This window comes from Dermacentor andersoni, chromosome 1 (assembly GCF_023375885.2).
Source record: "Dermacentor andersoni chromosome 1, qqDerAnde1_hic_scaffold, whole genome shotgun sequence".
Classification (NCBI taxonomy): Eukaryota; Metazoa; Arthropoda; class Arachnida; order Ixodida; family Ixodidae; genus Dermacentor; species Dermacentor andersoni.
This window is the reverse complement of record NC_092814.1, coordinates 296,772,606-296,794,105: the sequence shown is the minus strand read 5'-3', so window position 1 is coordinate 296,794,105 and position 21,500 is coordinate 296,772,606. Positions and strand designations below refer to the sequence as shown.

The following is a 21,500-nucleotide window of genomic DNA, read 5'->3' as shown; positions in this document are numbered from 1 at the left end:
CCAAAATCCTAAAAGTTTACACAGAATTTCTTCAGCTTGGTATGCACAAATGCACTACAGATCGCATATGCATCCGTTGTTGGCGCATTCATGGACACAACCAAAAATACATGGCTATGCAACCAACTTAAGATATTCGAGATGGATGACACATCAGCAGAATACAAACTTGTGCCTGGTGCTCATGGTGTTGACTGCATATTACAAACTAGTTTTATGCAAGTGCAATCAGCAAATTGTAGCAAGAAACACATACTGTAGTCTACATGCAGCAAGGCCAGGTACAGCATAATTTTTGAACTCCTCATTATATGTATACAGGTGGCTTAATCTGCCTCGTATCACTGGATGGCAGACTTTATTAGACAATCTTTTTTAATGAAAGGTCATAGGCATTTAACGTCATTAACCTTGGCAATGTGGAATGGGCAAGAGTACCCAGCCCTGAATTCTTAATGCCAAGGGAATGAGTAAATAAATCAATGAGCTAAATCAAGCTAAATTATTCGGCCAATTACCAAGTTGTAACAGCAGTTTTCTTTCATTTATTTTTACTTTTTGTTGGCTTTACCAAAGCTTTTAAATTGTTGCACATTAGAATGAAACAGTATTATCCAATTAGGCCAATTTCTTCTCCGCAATTAGGCTTTTTCACCCTGCATGCAACATGAGTCGCCATTAAACTTGCAAACGAACAACCAAACAAACAAACAAAAAAAAGAAGTGTCAGAAATAAGTTCAGTACACAATTCATACGGTTCCATCAGTAGCTGCTGCTTATTTTTAGCCACATGTCATGAAAGATGAGCAGCCAAAGAGCTGCATTGAGACACAATAATTTGTTCATTTCTAAAAGTCAACAGCAATTTTCTGTCACCATTCAGTCTGGAGTAAGATTAACATATCTGATATTGTTCAGTGCGACTATATGCACATGAAACATGGAAAATGCATAGTACACAGCCTTACCAATAATGACAACATCTGCTGAAGAAGGCACTGCGGTAGGAGAGTCAACTTTCTTGTTTTTAAGGGTTTCGTAAGGCACGGAACTTGTTATATTTGAAGAGTGGTATCTCAACCCAAGGAACCGAGGGCCAATATGCTTTAGCATCTTGGTAGCAGGCATTTTTCTTAGGTAGGCCATTTTCGCATTGACACTTCACAGCCCCTGCATTACAAGCAATTAATGCACAGTAAATAAGAATTGGGCATGAAACCATTGGAGGAGGATTGTCTAGTCAAGTGACAGCTGCATGGACAAGATCATTCAGATGAGCCTTTCAGAAACACTTGTTAATGTGTTCAGGTTGGTAGATGATTATTTAGACATCATCAAAAGGAAAATCTGAACAAAGCCTTGCTAATGTAGTGGACGAGATCCTCAATGTCTTCAGAAATTCTTCTGAGGGTTGAAATTCACTTGGGAAATGCCAACTAATGAAAGTACCCAGTTTCTTCATCTAAAGCTTGTTTTCAGTGAAGAGCAAGTTTGTTGGGAGTACAAACCTAGGTCAGGAAACAGCATTTTACCTTTTACAAGCTCGCACTCTAAACTGGTAAAAAGAGGTGTAGCAATTAATTGTCTGAAGTTAGCACTAAATAAATTGTGTCAGCACTTCAATGGCAACCTTAGCAAGCACATCAAGTGTTTATGTGCATGTTATTCTTGTGGCCTAATTTTGATTTTGTATGAAAGCCTTTTAAAGCGGTTGAAAGAGAAGACAAAAGAAAAGTCGCCTAAGGTAGTAGAAAGAAAGAAGCTACAAGTATATATAAAGTCTCACACAATGTAAAGAAGATAGTTAGCAAATACATAGTAAATGTGGTCATTTCCGCACAATGCAAATTGTCAAGGGTTTGTGTAACAATGAAAAAAAAATTGTGCATAAGCTCTGTGGACTAAAGCATGCAATTCAGTTCACTAAGTGCACAAGTGAAAATGTTTAAAACAGCGCTAACAACAGAGGAAACAGAAAAAAGGATGGGACACACAGCACTGCGTGTGTCCCATCCCCTTTTCTGTGTCCTGTGTCATTAACGCTGCTTCAGCACAAGTGAAGTAGTTTAGAAGATTCTGCGAAGTTATGGAAAGAGCTATATCGGCCACATGAGAAGACACTGCAATCTGTGTGTGCGAGAACACAAGCTAGCCGTGAAGAACCCATCAGGAGTGCGTCTTGCTTTTCATTATAAACAGTGCAAATGCATTCCACTTCCTCAGAAAACCAAGCTTTTAAATCTGGCATGGTATAACCAATAACGTGAAATCATAGAAACATATTTCATTGTTAAAAGGAAGCTGATGCACCACTATCACTGATGGAAGAGGAGGTTGAGTCTTTTGCAGGTTTCTCGTAATCCTGTGATTCTGTGGTGCACACATATATAAAGGTTCTTTTCAAATGAATAAGCATTCAGTTGTAAGTCGGCGCTGACCATGTCCTGATGAGTGTCCTTCAGTCCTAGTCTTTCCTTTGCATGGATTCATAATGAACCAATAGCCACTCCCAAGATTCTTGTATTGCAGCAGAGATATGCTGCTGGGGGTACAAGTTTATTGGCTAGCTATGTTGGTTAATGCTACGAGATGTGTGGATGCTCCGGCATATGCCTCCATGGTCGTCTCGTATTAATTTTACAAAGTTGCACCCGTTATAGGAAAAATGGTACAGATTACTCAATTACTTCATTCAAAAACGTAATTATTTGCAGTTACCAGATACTGCCCGCTAAAGTAATCAAGGAACTTACAAAAAGGTAATGAATTACTTTTACGTTACTTTCCTGCAACTTTTAAATTATAAGCTGACACTTGCATTCCAGCGCGAACTAAAAAATCATCTTAAATATCTGCATGAATTGTCATTACTGAAAAAGAGCACCGTGTTTTACACTACCCGTCATAAAGAGGAATGGATTGTACCAGCTCCTCGAACCAATTACACAATGGAAAAATTATCCTTCACACTTCCAACTCTATTAAACAACTGCAAAAAATCCGGGACTGACCTACTTGAAATATCTAAACGTGAATTACGACAGATTCACTGCACACATTCCTAGTAACTTCACCTGTATTCCTATAATGTGTATACTTAATCCTGTGTTTATTGTACAGCTTTATACCCTCTGCACTTATTGTATTGATTGTTGTTCTATTTTCTTTGTTTCTATTTCATTTATGAAATGATCCTGTTATTTTTGGCTCTGCTAAATTGCGAAGAGATTATATGCATACTTGTGTGTGTCTTTCCTTGCTTTGCTGTTGTTGCCCTGTAGAAGGGGGCTGTGGGCCTTTGTCAAGCTGCCGTTTACGAGCAGCTTTTACCCACAACCTCCTCCATCATCCCGATGGAAATAAAGATTATTATTACTTTGGTAACACTGCGCAAGTACAGTGAACAGAACGGCCTGCGCTGGCTCTTTCAGTGCGCCCACTGCAGCCTTTCACACGTTGGCTTCACTAACGATTGCGTTTCAAAATTTTAGAATGCCATATTCCTTCGTTTTGTTGTGAAGGCATCAGCAGCGACACTGAAGAGTCGTTTGATGTGCGCGCTGGAGGGAAGGGTGGTGTTGTAAATTACGAACACCCTGCGCACACGATTACGCCGCGATGCTCGCGTCTGGGTCCTCAGGGTGAATGAAGTGCAGCGCTTCATTGTTGCTGCAGCTCGGAGAAGGCGCTCCCCGTAGGATAAATGAAAAGCTAAAAAATAATCTATAGGCGATTTCGTAACATTAACGTCTGAAGTGGTCATCGCTATCGAACTACTGCAGCGGCGATTGAAATCATCAAACAAGCGGTGTAGCGTGAAGATGAGGAAACAACTGAGCGCTCGAGTTGGGCACGGCGACAGGCGTTCAGATGTAGTTTACCATGAAGTGCTCTGGAAAGCTGCGTCGCCTATTACCGTTCGTTCCGTCAATAATGTAAACATATGCAATTGGAGACTAAAAATTAGAGTAAAAAAAAAAATAAGCGATCAATTACAAAACTACCAAAATTGTAACTGACTACAAGTCACAGACTACAAGTAATTAGTTACATTAATTTGTAATGTACAAATCTGGTTGCCATACCACATTAAAATCCTCGCAATGACACACATCGTGCCCGTGGCTTACTCAGCCAAACACACAAAGTCCGCACAAAGCTGGGGGTAGGAGCCAAGAAAACTTCGCTTTAAAATGTGAGCAGATGTTTCACTTAACTGGTCCCTTTGCTCGCTACAGCGAAAGCTGGACGGCCACCCCCGTTTGAAAACCAACCGAACTCGCCGCCTAAAAGGCAAAGGAGCACGGGAAAAACCAACGTTGCAAGCACAGGAAAAAACAAAACTACCTACGTTTCTACGCATACCGTTATTTAGTGGACAGAACGGCAAGAACGGCACTGAACCGAATGCTCCCAAGTGGCATCTCATAGCAAAACTGGATTAACAGCAAGCTGCACTTCTCCACTTTAGAATACTCCCATCAGGTGGGTAACCGACGTCCGAAATACATGCGTGCCCCTACCTACCGAAGCGTGCATTCCACCAAGCGGCTAGGACAGCAAGGTTAGCCAAATCAGGTGGTGCGATTGCTACAAGGGCAAACCAAAATTAACGTCGGACAACGCGGCTTTTAAATGTGCGCTTACTCTTGTTTCTGGCGTCGAAGATAAGTGTTCCTGTGGAAATATGCAACAGGTCGCTTTGGTTGCGAACTTCGCCATCTGGCCGATTACACGACAGCGAAGTTCGGGTTGCACCACGGAGCCTATCGTCTCTCCCCAGACTCCTCGACGCGGATGCTTGGGAGAGGGCGACAGGCGCCGTACATTAAACTTCGCAGTCGGGAGATAGTGTGGATACGATAAAAGTGGCTTCTGCATGACCAAGGTGCTTGAACGGGTGCGTTCGCGAAAACAGCATGTACACGATAGCAGTGCCCTTGGAAATTATTCACGCTGACGAGTGCATATACCACTCGCTTCGTATATACGTATATATTCGCACCACGCGTGCCATTTTACATATGGGCATTTAGGCATGCAGGTTATGGCTTTACCTATCCCATCAATGTACTTACGGAACGTGCAACCCACGCAGGAACATGGACAAAGAAGTCAACGAGCCGGTTGTGCGCGAAGATGCAAGGACTGCAGTCACCGCATGCCCTACGCGGAGGTTCAAAGGCAAAGAAAAGCCAGAATCTGCACCAGTCGACAGTGAGCACGATGCCAAAGGAACGGGTAATGAAACCCGTACTCCGAAGTGAGAACATGTGAACGTACTGTGATAAGACTGCATCGCTCAACACCACAATGGCCTTGTTTTCTGATGGAAGTAATTCACACAACACTGTTTATTTTTTGAAACTGTATTTTCAGTGTGATGGCTTTTCAAACTGTACTTTCAGTGTAATGAGTCTTGAAATAAAATGATAATGAACAGCACACACTTCTACACTTTGAACATATATAACTTCTGAGGTGAAAACTTGTAAAAAACTTCAGATGAGATGACTTGACAGCCTTGTCCAATGCTTCCTTGAAAACGGCGGTGCTCAGCGGCCTTCAACTGAAAGTAAGAAATTTTCTATTGAAAACTGCCACACAGCTGGACAAATACAAGCTATGAAAAGAGACATACTGTAAGAGGAAATGTCGATTTCATCAGGCAGCTCAGAGATGTTCACATCAAACCGGTCTTGCACTTCGTTCAAGGTTTTTGCATCCTGCTCATCCGACACAAATGTCACCGCCAACCCCTTGGTGCCAAAACGTCCAGCTCGAGCCACCTAAACGATAAAATATTTTTTTACAGCTGTCACTTGGCAAGTGCGGGGCCAAAAGGCTCCAGAGAGGGTACATACCCTGTGGAGGTAGGTGTCCGAGTCTTCAGGCATATCATAGTTGAATACAATGTTAACTCTCTCAATGTCCATTCCCCGTCCAAACAAGTTTGTGGCAACAAGAATCCGCTTCTGGAAGTCCTTGAACTGCTGGTAGCGCGACAACCTACACAAATACATTTTTTTCAGCCCATCAGCACTATAGAAATGATTGCATTTGGAAGTGCCACTGAAAACAAAAAAGCACAAAAAATGCCCAACAGCAAAGTGGAATACAAACCTCTCCTCCTGGGTCATGGCCCGATGGATGGCAATGGCAGGGAAGTTCTGTTCTACCAACAGTTGAGCCAGAGCCATGCAGCGCTGCACAGTTTTGACAAAGATAACCACCTGGTTGAACTCAAGGAGGTCCAGCAGCTCGAACAGCTTGCGGTTCTTTTCATTGTCCTTCAGCTTCACATAGTACTGCTGCAGACCATGCAGTGTCAGCTTGGCCTCATCATCCACGTACACCTCCATTGGCTGCATTGTAAAAAAAAAAAAGCTTTAGTAAAAGCTCGTCTTAGCACCAGCTGCCTCTCGTGCACGAACAGGCCCCGATAGCTTGAACAGAGGAAATAAGCTTCTGCGCACGAGTAAACTAACTTCAAAATTTGCAGGTCTCAATACTAGCCACATCCACATTATTGCTGAACGATCCCTCTGCAACTTTGAAAGAAGGCGCACAGTTATGCTAATCAACATGCACTATTTTGCACATAGAGCTGCTTGCTTGATCGAAGCTACGCCTTTGCAGCACAACAAAAACTTAAAATCGCGGTCTAGCGGCTAGCTACGCTATCAACTACGACCAAAGTATGACTAGGAAGAGCAATATTTAACTAGCGTAAGAAATTATGCGTGCAATATTTTAGTTCCCCCAAAGGTAAACCAGCACCAACAAAAGAAAAAAAAAGCTCAATATCAAAAGCTGCCCGTTCTTAAATAGTTTAGCGCCCTCCTGGGGTACCATCCACCCAGAACACGAGTCCTCCGGTGAAGTCCGGGTGTGCAGTCACGCCACAGCCAGCCACCAGCGCAGCTCCAGAGCACGGAGATGGCAGCAGCCAGGAGGCCTCAGACACACAAGCTTTCCGCCGTTGAGATGCTACGATGTCTTCAGTGATCAAATGTCCTGACGCACAGCACGCAGCAGGGCACACGCGTGGCAGCCGCCAGAAAGTCCACATGTGCACGACGACGCTATGCCAGCTAAGCTCTCGCACTAACCTCACACACTTCTTGGACAAATTTGTGTTGAGCGAAATGAAAGATTTTGGGGGGTGTGGGGACCTACCCTATGACGAAGCTCCAAGGACGGACACTAGCTATCCTGAGCAGCAGCACCCGTGGAAGACAGGCAGTGCTTGGAGAGTTGAACGGCAACAGGGGGCATGGGGACATGATGGTTCCATTATGACGACGCATGCGACCTGGCTCGAGCGACGAATGCAATGCTTGCCACCTCTTCAATTGCAACTGCACAACCTGGTAACCTGGCTCTCATTTGTTTCCCGACGTAGAGATGGTAGATTCTAGCAAGATGGTTTGCAGCACTTGAGCATTCCCTCAGTATTATCGAAAACTGTCTAATCCTGAACACGCCTGGCCTTCCGCATAACCTGGCTAATCACCGCAATTAAGACTTGCTTCCCTTCACAATCTAACTGTGCAAGACGATGACAGCCCACTTTGCAGGAGGACCACCTTGCAGCTGAAGACTCAGCAGTGTGTTGGTAGAAGGATGGGGAGGAATTGTGTGTGGAGGGGGTAATTACGTCTTGCATAAACTTGAGGCAAACAGGTCTGATATCCTTGCTCAGCGTCGCGCTGAACATCATGACCTGCTTCTCATGAGGAGTGCTGCGAAAGATCTCCTGGACATCCCGACGCATATCTGAAATGGACAGAGGCTGAGCATTAGCATACATGCAAAGATAAAAATGGCAACACACACATTAAACAGTACAGCAGTTAGTAGCAGACAAACCACAGAAAGTTTCCTTGCTCAGATTTCTGTGCATAGCAGCCATTCCCGCTTGTACCAAATTCACAAGTAGTGTACATGGTCTATTCACTGACAACACCACAGACTGCGCAGATATATATATATATTTTTAGTTTGCCCTGAGCACACTTTTTGCAAGACAAAATATGCACTTAATCGACAACTATTTACCTTTAGATGCAGAACACAAGCAACAGCAACGTAGAAGAGCAATGGCTTACAGGAACAGTTTTTAGATCAGACTTTTTAAGTGACTTCGCTGATACAGGTTCCACCTGCACCAGGAACTTGTCTGAATACATTTGCCCAGAGTAAGTACCTATCTGGTGTCCTGTTAAGTTGCACCTCAAAAGTTTCATAATTGTGGCCATTGTACATGGCATCATGGTTGTTCAAATATGTACAAAAGCTTGTTGAGAGTCTGCAAGTTGCAAAACTTGACATATATAAAACCATAAAGCAAGCCAAAATTCGTAAACTTCACGGACAATTCAGTAGAGTCGGCAGGTGTGCACAACTACATGGGATCAAGCCTAAGAAGGGGCGATGAGAGCTCGCAAGCTGGAGAAACAGTAGACATGAAAATGTTCAGAATGCATTATTGCACATATGGCAATGCTAGCACGAAGCACAATATATGGGCAATTATGTTTTCAAAAGAAAACGATGGTCAGGTGAAGTAGATGCTGTACTTGGCTTGGATGCACAAACTGAAGATATTCCTGTGCAATTATCCGACAGCTTGTTGGCCTTACTATAAACAATGGAATAGCCATGCTTTTTACTTATTCATATGCTGCCCAAGTCAATTTCCCGACATCTCGGAAACGTGCTGCCGTTCGCAGCCCTTGTCCCACAGCCAGCCTTTCAAAACAAGGCCACTCCTGCCAGCACATTACTATAGCAACTCAGCATCTTAAGCGAGAACTTGTGTGCTGAATAAGCAAAGTAAGATCTTTCAACCACTGTACTCCCCAGATCTCGCTCAGACTTTTGGCTGTTCCCTACTCTGAAAATGGGCCTCAAGGGGACACGTTTTGCAACCGTGGAGGACATCAAAGCGAATGCCACGGCTAAGCGCCGACAGATTCCAAAAGAAGCATTCTACCGCTGTTTCCAACAATGGCAGGAGCGATGGAGCAAGTGTGTGTGTGTGTGTGTGTGCGCAAGGGTCCTACTTCGAAGGTGATTGATTAGGTAAGCATTGCCATAGGTTTTAACATTAGTTCGCTGAACCACCATTTCGAGAACATTTTGGCTGCCCCTCGTAGTTCTGATGCACTGCTTCAAGAATTGCTCAGCTCGTACGCTGCTTGTTGCAACACATCAGTGGGTGCAACGGCTGCATGTGTTGCAGTTGATGTGATAATGTAGTCATAACTGACAACTAATGCCGTCTTCAAAACCATTTAGGGTGGAAAGGATGTGAATGCCAATAAAGGCAACAGTGATAAATATCCTGTAAAAGAACCAACAATTTTGACAGCAAGGGAAGTGATAATAGCAGCATTTGGAAATCTGCAGCTTTGCTTCACGTAAAAAATTAGAAAATTATGGGGTTTTACGTGCCAAAACAACAATATAGTTATGAGGCACGCCGTAAGTGGGGGACTCCGGAAATTTGGACCACCTGAGGTTCTCTAACGTGCGCCTAAATCTAAGTAAACTAGTGTTTTTGCATTTCGCCCCCATCGAAATACAGCCGCCGTGGCCGGCATTCAATGCCGCAACCTCGTACTTAGCAGCCTTACACCACTTGCTTTACGTAGCTTTCAGACGAAGTGTTCACAAAAAAATTTGAGATTGATCTCACTCTTGAAATTTAAGGTTTTCTTTTGTTGAATGTGCTTAACCTGCTCTATTGTAAGAGGTAGGGTGAATGACCACTACGAAGTGACCTGTATAACGAATGAATTTGGAGGCCCCAAACACATCGTTATAAAGGCCTTTGGCTGTACGGGGCAGCAGCACGAAAATAAAAATGTCCATAATTGACCGCTAGCTGGTGTGTTATTTTAGACATCAGTTCAAGGCTTCAGCGAGTAGCCATAATACCCCTGACACATAGGCAAAAGTGAAGTCCTTTGCAGTAAACTCCTTGTGTTACTCTGAAGGACCCTTTGCAGAAAGGAGTTGCGCCAATGGCACACGGCACCACACTAACTTCTTTAGGTGGTTCCTCAGATGAACACTGCAGTAAATAAATAAATAGTGCTGCCTGTTACAGCAGTGAGAGAGATAACATTTTAAAAAAGCTGCATATGTAGATTACATTTAGTAATTGTAGAACCTAAAAACTTCTTTTTTTCTTCGTTGATGGCTTCTAATGAGCATATTAGTTTATTTTCTTAATGTTTTTGCATTCTTAGTAGCAATTCAAATTGGCCCAGCAACTATGGAGAGGGTTTCACGGTGCATGCTGTTTATTATGGTGCTGCCACGGTGTACTGGCCACGTTTCTGCCGTCCTTTTCCATGTTTGTGTTGTAATATGAGCGACGATGCAAGCGTTTGAGAGTATAGCTACAGTAAATTTTCTATTCAACAAATGGCATTATTGCTAGAAATTAAAGCATTCTCACAAAGTAAAAAAAAAAATGGTTATGGGACGCCGTAATTTTGTGACAGGCTTCCTTCTATCGGCGAGTTGTGCATGCTGTGTGCAAGAGTAACGCGATTTCCACTTGCAAAGTAGATGCGCAATCTACTTTCCAGCTAAGGAACTTTGCCATAAGGAAGACACTGCTTTATCGTGCATCACTGCGCTTGAACGCCTTTCCAGTAATGTCCCTTTACCTAAAGGACTTTAGAGTGCCCATGTGCCAGGCGTATAAGCCTGCCTTTTGCAAGGCCCACACCATTTGAAAAATTTAAATAAAAGAAAGTGTGGGCATTACACGAGTAAATACAGTATCATTTCCTTTATGCTAAGTTATAATAGATGGCCAGATGGCAGAGCTTTCTTAGAAGCAAACTATCTTGCATGATACCAATACAGTAAAATATAAGTGAATTGCAATACAACAGAACTTGGGGGCATGACACGGTCGCCCAACATTTTGCGGTTTTACACAAGGAATTGTAGTAGAGGGTCTATTATGGCTATACAAGGGTAAAAACTTGTAGGTAAAAGCACATTCCTGTCTAAAATACCAGCAAGAACTCACCGGCTCTTACCCCCCCCTACGGCACCCACCGCTATATTATTGAGCCATGTGTGACGTCACCTGCTACATGCAACCAAGCCATCATCCACTACAAAATCAGCCACCGCACCAATTGAGGGCGGAGTATAGCTGCCGTTTGTTGCCGTATTCGCTCCAGATATCGCGTGACATGTCTTCTACAATGCCAACTTCGCGAAGCAAGCGACGAATCTGAGCAGCACAAGCAGTGATGGCGCCACGCATTTTGACTTGGACCTCATCGCCACCAGCTCAGTGATGAAACATGGCCTTGGAGATATGCGTGTGCCAGCCACGGGCAAAGCCGGCATGTACATATCTTGAAGGCCACGGACAAAAACAGCCCAGTAAATGAGGTCAACATAAGATGGCGACACTGGTGCTGCGTGAAATGCTGCTGTTGCCTTTCCGCACTATTTCACACATGCAGCACTGCTTAGCCAGTCGTTCACGGAAGACGAAGTCTGGTACTACTTCGCAAAGTGCAAATTGTTACGTGCGTAGATTGTTTGCTGGCATGCATTTCTCTTGGATCTGAACTGAACAAAACTACGATTTGTTAAGCTGCCGCACATTCCCACCAGTTCTCTTTTTTTTTCCTGTGTAGTTGCGTGCGGCATATGTAAACAAATGTTCGCACAGATGTGTCCGTGATGCAAGCTTTTTGCACAATATACGCTTTGGTTGAACCATTACTTGAACTTGTTTTATTGCACCCGACATTGGTTAAAAAAAATTTAAATAGCAAGGTTAACGTTTGGCCGGGGCAGTGCCTTCCGGATGGGTCGGTGCACGAACACAGTCGGCATCACATCTGGCCGCAGCCTCAGCTTCACGGGTATTCCAAACTCGGCAAGCAGGCACAAATCGTAGCTGTCTAGCGTTACGTGTTCCCATAACATAACATAAGTGTCAAATGAGTGCCAGTCCTCTTTGCCGACATTCATCTCCCAAGCCTTACTCTAGATGGGCTCCTTGGGGTACCTGTAGTACAATACGGAGCACTCCTTGCTCCGTTAGTGCTCCGTTCGCTCTGGCATCCAACAGCGCTACATAGACGCTGCAGTGGCACTGTTTCAGCCACTGCAAGTTGAACAATTCTAATGGCAAGCAGAACAAAGCAAAACCTTCCTTCTGCATGTGCGTACAGTTGAAACATGTCTTCTTCACCGGAATATGCATGCTCGCTCAGCAAGCATGCAGCCTATGAAGTCGCAGCTCGCGAGCATGCCAGTGCTGCTCGACTGCTATGCTGTTCAGTGCAATATTAAAATTCTGTTACAAATTACGTGCTGGCTCAAATGCGCTAAAATTTTGGCAACGTGTTCTTGGAACGTACAAGAATTATCTTTACCATACAGATTATGATTCAAAATTGGGTGTCATGCCCCCTTTAATACATTTTCAAGGGACCATGGAATAATATAACGCAACAATGAGGAAGGCAGCAAATCGCCTCAGGAACATTATAAACAGCTCTTAATGGCTGCCAGTACACTTGGACGTCTCGACATTCCTACTGTGAACGGACATGACGTGAGTGTGCATGCATAATTAACACGTACAATGTTCCACGACAGTCAACCATTTCCACTTCACTGCATAATACTGCGATATTGTGGCGAAGCTGACGAAAGACCACCAGCATTTATGCAACGCATATGACCCTTGCCAACCTCGAAATAAATGTAGCCATGCGCCCAGCGGATTTGGTCCAGTGTGCATGGTTCCTGGTAGATAACCGATGCCCACTTCTTTGGGTGCTTCGCAAACTGCTCTGTGCAAGTTTCTCCCAATATGCCTGTGCGCTGCTGGACTTGTGCAACTTCATTAGCTTGCCGCAAAGTGCCGGCACTTGTTGCAGCGCATACATCTATCTTCGTAGCAACGTGCAAGAGCAAATCTCCCTCTATACTGAAACAACATAAGCGGCGGGGACCTTACAGTATGGCAATGTATCAAGCAGGAACATAATACATGTGCGTCAATGGGATTTAGGTCAGGACAGTGTTTTAGGTCGGGTTCTGCTGTATATATGCAGTAGTACTGCGACTACAATGCACACACCCTTGGAGTGGGTGTAGCTGCCTGGTTATTTTTGTTTGTAATAGGATGACAAGCATCCTCGCAGCGCGCACACATGCCAGATGCAACCAGCTCCTATGCCAGCAGCAAACAGGCGAAATCACGGCCACAGCCAGAGACAAACATAAAGTTAAGATTGTTGCGATTGCAAGTTCAAGAGATGCAAGTGCCAGTAGACCAATAGCATATTACCAGTGCTGAATTATTTACAGTACCTAAAAAGCAGACTGCCAGACTCCGCAATTTGTCTCAATTAGGCTTGAAAGATAATGTTATTGACCTTGTGGCACTATGACATCACTTGCACTAATTATGACAATGGCAACTTGAATGCCTCATATGATCAAGAGCCTGTACGAGTCCTGAATACCTTTGTTCGACTTGATCAGTGGCCGCAATTTCATTCCTCCAGGGCCGGAGGCACAGAGGTGGTGTGCATACTGACCAGACAGAATCCTGTGAACACTGCTAGCAGTATGGATAAAACCAGCTATACTGCAACCTGTTACAACCGTTGAACTCAGCCAGTAATTTACAATCATTCACCATACAATACTGCTACAATTTTTGCTGATACAGAGACAAGGCAAAATCCCTCCCATCCTTGATAACTAGGTGCGTAGAAAAACTAAATATATAAATCTCCATATAAAGAAACATTACCCATGTATGGCACCCTTTTGAATGCATGCACCCATCAATACTGAGCCTTTCTCTGCAGATGAGCAGTTTTTCAGTACTGCACCTCACACTTGTGAAACTGCATAAGAAGAGTAAACTGAACATCCACATACACCACAATTATGCATGTCAACAAGCCTTAGTATCAAAGCAACCTTTGTTGTCAAGGAGGAAAACAAGGCCTTCAGGCCACTGTCATGAGAAGGCAATTAGTAAACCAGAAACAAACTGAATACAAATGAAAACTGCATACATGGAAGTTTCAACAAGCTTGAACGTCAGCGATATTTTGCATTAGTAGTGCTAGGAAATGATGGCACCTATGCATAGGTAAGCTGCCGAGGACATGAAAACATGTGCGTAGCAAATTGGATATGAAAACATTCATAAGCAGTCATATCTTAGCCATAACATTTCTGCCAATATGACTAAACTTAATAAAGAAAGCCACAATAGCAAACTTGAACAAGCAACACGTTTTTGGATTAGCTACTTTTTCAGCAACTTTTCTTGCTTCAGGAACTGTTTGCTCAAAGCAGGTACTCCACTGGTGTTCTTTCACATTTGGAAAAAAAAAAAAAAGAAGACTGAAGGGTGCGGTCAGAAACCAGCGAGCATAACTCTCAAACAGAATTTATGTTTCGTAAAACACTGAATTGTTAAATTAGCAAAGGGCTGAATTCATAAACGTTATGGAAAATCCAGGTTAGTTGTATACACTTAAGCAGTGAACATAAAAAGCTGCACCAGTCAGGAGTAATCCTGAACAAGTAGATTACAATGTTGCAACATCTGCACATGCAAGCTTCTTACAGTCAACAATAAAGAGGTTCTCAATTGTGTTCATATTAAAGCAACTTCTGGTCTCATAATAAAATTCACACTTTTTTTCATAACCGCATATAATACATTAACACAAAATCATGCTGCTGCTTTGCAAGGGATGTACGTAGACAAAATCCAATAGAGTTGCATGTACCAAGGCACCCTTGGCTTTGGAAAATCAAGACACTACAGAAACAGAAGGCTGGATTGATTCTGATCACAAAGAATTTTCAACAAACAATAATTTATAGAAGCAATTTTGCAGGAGAAAAATAGTTACCGTTACCAATTACCAAAGGTTCACTTGCAGGAGATTGCATCTGCAGCCCACTTAATTGAACCACACAAGAGCCAGCAGCTTCAACAATTCCATGCATTCTCTCAACAGCAAAACAGGTACCCCTCTGGTGCCCAATCACAATCAGGCAAAAATCAATAAGACTAGAAGCAAGTGTGGAATGCTGTGCCTTTCAAACAATCCAACTGAAAATCTTTTCGACTTCCTCCGGCTCTGCTCTAACTACAAAGTACGTAGAAACCGGACTATAGGTCAGACCAGAATTTCGGTCGATCCCCCCAACTAACGAATTCTAAAAATGAAAAAAATCTTTTTCCATGGCAAAAGTACTGAAAGACACCCTTACCTTGAAACAAATGCGACTCATGCACAATAATGACAGTATTTAAATGCTGCTCACATGTGCACCCGGCCAATTTTTAACAGTATCGCGTGCTTGTCAGCACCTTATTAACGGCGCATGTGCACACGAGTGCTTACTTTCGCCGCTCCGTGCCGTGATGATAAGGTGCGAACAAACACACGGGTCAATGGTCGCGCGATGCTGTTAAAAATTGGCCGGGTGCACAGTATACAGAAGGGCACGAAGTGCGCAAGCGCTACTCCGAATCAGAGCAACACCTTTGATCAGAGTGGTGGTCCGAACTAGAGTCGGATGACGAGTGCTTCTCGCTGCCCAGTCCAGAGGCGCGCACGATCTCTACCGCTTTCAAACGGGTGCATTCGGCTGTCACAGGCAATGATCTTACACGCAGCTCCCGGACGAACTCCGCAACCTTGTCTTCCAATTCTGCGGTCCGCCCACGAAATGATGTTTTCTGTTGGTTTGCTGCTTCTGTCTCCGCCAGTACCGAATGCTCTTTTCGGATACTCCAAATTCGCGCTGTGCTGCAAGGTTGCCATAGGCTTCTGCGCACTCAATCGCCTTTTTCTTGAAGGCGACGGTGACGTGTCGTCGGCTTCCGCTTATTTTGAAACAAAATGTGAAAAAGCAGCCTTTAACCAATATAACTTTGTGACAATGTAAACGCAAATTGGCGGTGCCACAATGTCGCCAAGACGCGCTGCTGCTGATGGCGAAGGCGCTTCTTCACTTCATCCGCCCATTGTTGCAAGACTTCCGTAGTTTATCCGTGAATGTCCGGTATATAAGACGAGGGTAGACTTTTCGCAATGGTCTTTTGAAAAAAAGTTCGACCTATATTCCTGTTTTTACGGTAAAAGTGTACAAGCTAACCGTGGCATGCAGCGACACCGAAAACTGGCACACCTGAGGAACTTGGCTCAACCAACACTAAGAAACTGTGCTGAGTAACCGAGTGACAATGCAGAGGCCATGCACTGCCAATCGCTCATCAGCCCACAGTTCACTATAGGCAGACATGAGGGCCTTAATTTACCTGTTTACACCTACTCACATGGCCAACACATTTAACATTACACACCAGCAAGTTGGCCGAACAGTTTCTCCACACCTTACTTAACCCAACTGCAGACTTGGAAGTCATTTCACCGTGAATTCAAGCTAGGTCTGTTGCTACATTGTTAAAAAATCAGCATTCATTTTTAAAGCAAGGCCAATGCACCGACACAAGTTTCTTCGGATGGATGCGACGTTCAGTGCAGTCACCCAGAAAGCCATATGCTGCTCATTAGCAGCTCTAAAAAATACGCAATGAAGAAATGTTTCCCAAAATGTACAAGAAACGCACCCAGCTGCTCGAGCATCTTGTCACACTCGTCCAGAACGAAGTGCTTGATGTGCTTCAGCTGCAGTTTACGGGAACGAACAAGGGCCAGGACTCTGCCAGGTGTGCCCACCACAACGTGAGGGCAGCTGCTCTTGAGCACCTTCTCATCATTGGTAATGTTCATGCCGCCAAAGAATACGCCAACACGCACTGACGGCAGATACTTGGAGAAACGCTCATACTCCTTGGATATCTGGAAGGCCAGCTCTCTGGTATGGCACATCACCAGCACAGACACCTGCAAAAGTCGCATAATACCACATTAACAAGAGTACTAATGTCTTGTTTTAGTCGGAGTTCCAAATGCTTTAAGCTTTTACTCAGTGCTACGAACAAGTACACAGACATATGCATGCTCCAATCTTTAAAGGGACACTAAAGTGTTAAGCTGGATTTGTTGACAGTATTTCTGGAACACAGTCGCCAACTGATAATACGAGCATGCTTATTTAGGTAAATTCGCGACACCTCTACTTGCATCAGACATGATGTATAGGGACAACTAATATTTCAGACCCACTGAGTCTGAATAATCAGCCAGCGACCACACCAGAGAGGTCAGTCTTACATTAAGCAGCTGCTTAAGCCCAGAAAAGATGAAAAAAATAAATAAAAGTTCCCACATCAGCTGCCTCTTATGTCATGACCCACGTATTTATAGAGAAAAATGAATTGCAAAAAGCTGTTAAAACACCCAAAAATTCCTTGAAATCTGTCGTGCTGATCTACCAGCAATATAGCTTGTACGCAAAATTAAAAATGTGGAATAGCGCAAATGAGTCAAATAATGCAAAACTGCCTTGAAAGAATACTTCTATAAATACATTAATTTACTGCTGCTCCTTGGCATCCCTTTGAAGGAGTACTGACACGAAAATTTTCTAGTTTCTTCTGCTGCGATAAGTAGATAATGACCCATAAATCACAGCACGAAATGTCATTGGTTTCAGAGCGCAACAGGTAATTATTTGGAGTCTTATTTGTAGCAACCAGTCAAGGTTTCGGTTTCAGAGAGCAACGAGATGGGCCAAAGAAGGAATGTGAACACAGCTGGGCACATGCGAGCTTCGTGTTGCTAGTTCGTCCGCTACGCCTGCACGTGCTTTGCGATGTCCGCGCCATCGTCATCGTCCAGTGGAGACTATTTCCAGCAGGCAGGAGTCGCAGCCCTACTAGACATGGCCAACCATTGATTGGATCCATTACAAAGCAGAGACTCTGAAAGTACGGTTAGCAACAGCTATCAATATGCATATGCACCACTACTAGTGGTATGAATTTCATTTAGGGCACTTTTGGAATGAAGCATATCCCGGAGCAGTACACAAGACGGGGTAAAAGTCTGCACAGCATCAGGCTTGGGGGTACATAGTCTTGGTGGATGATCATCAGATTGCTCTAAGCTCGGTGGGTTTTGTTTATACCAGGAACCTTTAAACGAGAAAACCTGGCTTCTTCAATGGGGTCCATTCTAAGCATCCAGTGGCGCACATGAACTCACTCCTGCCGCTTATCGACGCCGACGGTAGCAAACGAGGTCGCCAGGTGAGCTGGCGATCGCTGGGAAAGTGTACAGACGTAGCTCGCTGGCCGTCAAGATGCGAGGCCAACGACCCTTGCGATCCGTCCGCAGTTCGTAATAAAGCCCCTATATTCGTCAACACAATCAACATCTGCACATTTATGTTGCTCATAAGTGACAATACAATTAGTTTTCCCCAACACTGTTAGTAGCGATGAGAAAACATGTTAGCTAGGCGAGTCGCTTCGCGTAGATGATCGCTGCAGCTGTTACGTTGACCGCTTGCAAGCCAAAATCACGGCAAAGATTTACTATATCGCGCAATGTTTTATAACATGCACACTTTCGAGGTCACTTTAAGTGTTATATTGTGTCGGAAACAAATTGTAGAATTTTGTACGACTGACAGCAGTGAAAGGTAAGCGTCATGACCAGGGGAAAAATAAAAGGCACCAGGACGACCAGAGTGGTGAGAAACTTGCTCACCGGGCCTACCCCGACGGCAGCACAAACTCGTGACATAGCGTTTTCTAAGTTGTTTACAATCCTTGCTTGATGTCGATGTCGCGAGGCGCTGCGTTTTGCAGTTGGCTGCACGCATATACTTTAAAACTGATTTTAAATATGTTCTAAGCCGTATTCACCGTTGATATTTTGCAGACGATGTGTGTGTGTCCACATAAATCTATCTCACAAGTTAACTTGACTTCAAAATTTTATGCCAGTACTCCTTTTAAGTCGAATTGGCTTGTCAACTATGAAGTCAACCCAGTTGTTTAATGCCTTCAAAGACAAACTACCGACAATTATGATTTGCTGTACAGCAAACTTCAACCGAAGTCTCACCTCCTAGATGTGAGAATGATTGCCAGTGTGGCACAAGTCACTCACTGTCAACCACACCCACAAGGCAGGCACACAAGAGTGAACCATGGATGCACTACATCGAAAGGCTATTAGGTTTTCCTGGAGCTTCTACAATCTAATTGCTACTGGACTCCCTGCTTTCAATGCAAACCACCATCTCCGTAGGCACATCTGGGCATGCAGAAACAGTTAATCGCATTTTTCATGGGAACGTTGCCCTTGAGTGGAACAACATTTAGCCCGCACATTTTTAGTGCAGGTGTTTTCTACAACTTTAAAAGCATGTCACTCCAATAAACTAACAAGTCCCCGGCGGATGGATGAGTGATGCACCTGGGAACATGACAACCAAGAGAACTGCTTCTTGCAGTGCAAGACCAATGCTTCATGCAACACTCCGACAGCAGCAGGCATGACTGTTCCACGAAAACTGGTAAATCATGAATGTGGAAACAAAACTCTGAACGCGCAAGTAGCAAACACCACCTTGCACATTTATACACATGCGCATGCTCCGAGAAAAACTTTCCGAGAAAATAAAGTGACAACAGCAAAGGGCTACGCTCCCGCAGTCGCCGTCCTAGCGCACGACTAATCGACCGTACCTGGCCTTCGACAGGGTCAAGCTGTTGCAGAGTAGCCAGGACGAACACGGCAGTCTTTCCCATGCCAGACTTGGCCTGACACAGGATGTCCATGCCGAGGATTGCCTGGGGTATGCACTCGTGTTGTACTGCAAACGAAGCCGTGCGAGCAGTCAGCAACATGACAACACAACTTCATGCGATCTCGAAACACCGCGCACCAAAAGTACTAAACTGCTTTGCAAGAGTGAAAGAGCACAGTCACCTTCGGATGGATGTTCGAAGCCGCAGTCCACAATGGCGCGCAAAAGTTCGGGCTTGAGAAGAAAATCCCTGAACCCCGAGCTGTGAATGGACACATAGCCTCCGGTAGGTTTCTTTACTTCGGGGATCGTTTCCCCCACGGTCTGCTCCTGATCTTCCTCGTCCTCGTAGTCCAACAAGTCGTTGTCAGCCATGGCGTTTCTTTGTGCGTGTGGTTCGTTCTGCGTAGACGGTGCAGTCAACACTAAGTTTCGCGACCACTTCAGTAGCACACCAAACAGCAAGGTGTGATTTTATTCGTTTCTTTTATCCCTATTCTCCCGTAAGAGTGAAACGAAGTTGTTACGGCCGCTTTGTACCGGCGTCTTTCTTTTTCGGGAAAGCCGCCGACACCGACGCCAAGCAAGCTTACAGCAGTTTACTAATGCCGCTACAAAGCTCACAACACTCTCATTTTCTTAAAATACATGTCTTAACCAAGCTACATTAGCAGTGCGACAGTGTTCTAAATGTATTCAATGCTTATTACCATCAACATTAAGAGGATTCATGCGATACTCACAACAAACCTAGTCAGATTTACAATAACCGCAAAATGGCGCAAACTTTCTAATGATTCGGCGGGCAGCGGTGGAAGGTGGGATTGCAAGAACGCACCAAACTTAATATAAAATTAAAATTCTAAACGTTTGTAAAAAAAGTTTTAAAAATATTTTACATCTATTTATTTTAAACACATTTGGAGAAATTAGAATAAAGTACATTATTAAATTATGCGGCGCTACATTTCGGCGCAGGCAGTGGTTTCGCAAGATGGCGCGCGGCAATGATGAACCGAAAGAAGCTCCGAAAAATAATAGCGTGGACGACTTGGACCTAAATGATATCGATCAGATTTGCGACGAGGGTTCGTAAGCGATTGGGACGCTTGAAACCTCTTTGCATTTTTGCTTAATGTGTGCTTCGTACGAGCCCCACCGCTGCTACGGGAATTGCATAAGAGTGGCGGCCCAAAGAGATCCGCGCGCCAAGAATCTTAGCGGTCGCTTGATTTTTATTAAAGCTTTTGTTTCTCTATTTTCAGAGTGTGATGCTCTCAACGAAGCGATGGATAGAATCAACGCATGCCTGGATGCTCTGGAGAGAAAGAACAACGCTTTAGTTCTTCAAATGCGCCAACTGCTCGAGGAATCGAAGCGAGCTGACAGCGGCCCGTCCGCGGGTGACGCTGCAGCGAATGAAGAAACAGAACAAGTTTAAAAAACAAAAGCAAGTCGGCAAGTTTCGCATTCTTGCGAAGTCACCTGCATTCTGTTTTGTTTCCTGTGATTATCCCATCAAGAACACCCTGCTAGTTCAATGTAGTCCTGGTCACTGTCGATCACATGACATGCTCCGCTGCGTCCCTGACCAAATAAATGTGTTCCTTTTCTCTTCCTCGCCAGTGCGGTAAATATTTGCGATGCGCTGTCAATTAGTAGCTGGTGCTGTGGCGTTTTCTCGAACTGGAACGTACAGTACAGAGTTGGGACTTGCGCACAATTATTT

The 21,500-nt window shown here is 44.2% G+C and overlaps 2 protein-coding genes and 1 long non-coding RNA gene across 6 annotated transcripts in view; 1 reads left to right on the top strand and 2 right to left on the bottom strand.

The window, feature by feature from the left end:
• The window catches only part of Sardh (Sarcosine dehydrogenase), a 199,428-nt gene extending 194,528 nt beyond the window's left edge, over window positions 1-4,900 (bottom strand). The window contains exons 1-3 of one of the 4 annotated variants that reach the window (XM_072285142.1): window positions 4,649-4,900; window positions 4,219-4,287; window positions 970-1,171 (exon numbers count right to left, since the gene is read on the bottom strand). In XM_072285142.1, coding sequence (XP_072141243.1) covers window positions 970-1,147 — 178 coding nt within the window. In that variant the 5' untranslated portion in view covers window positions 1,148-1,171; window positions 4,219-4,287; window positions 4,649-4,900. Of the gene's footprint in view, window positions 1-969; window positions 1,172-4,218; window positions 4,288-4,352; window positions 4,439-4,528; window positions 4,547-4,648 lie in introns of those variants that run through there. The other 3 variants (XM_072285140.1, XM_072285141.1, XM_072285143.1) reach the window with 3 other exon arrangements.
• Window positions 4,395-5,446, top strand: LOC140213834 (uncharacterized). The gene is made up of 2 exons (XR_011890815.1): window positions 4,395-4,486; window positions 5,100-5,446. It is a non-coding gene; the product is annotated as an uncharacterized lncRNA (long non-coding RNA).
• Window positions 5,355-20,597, bottom strand: Hel25E (ATP-dependent RNA helicase 25E). Its single transcript, XM_050196839.2, has 9 exons — window positions 20,515-20,597; window positions 19,954-20,173; window positions 19,710-19,837; window positions 16,677-16,953; window positions 7,662-7,780; window positions 6,125-6,366; window positions 5,866-6,010; window positions 5,643-5,790; window positions 5,355-5,570 (listed from the first exon to the last, which is right to left on the bottom strand). Exons 2-9 carry the CDS (start codon window positions 20,144-20,146, stop codon window positions 5,557-5,559), a joined length of 1,266 nt encoding a protein of 421 aa, XP_050052796.1. The 5' UTR covers window positions 20,147-20,173; window positions 20,515-20,597; the 3' UTR covers window positions 5,355-5,556.
• Between the last annotated feature and the right edge of the window lie 903 nt (window positions 20,598-21,500).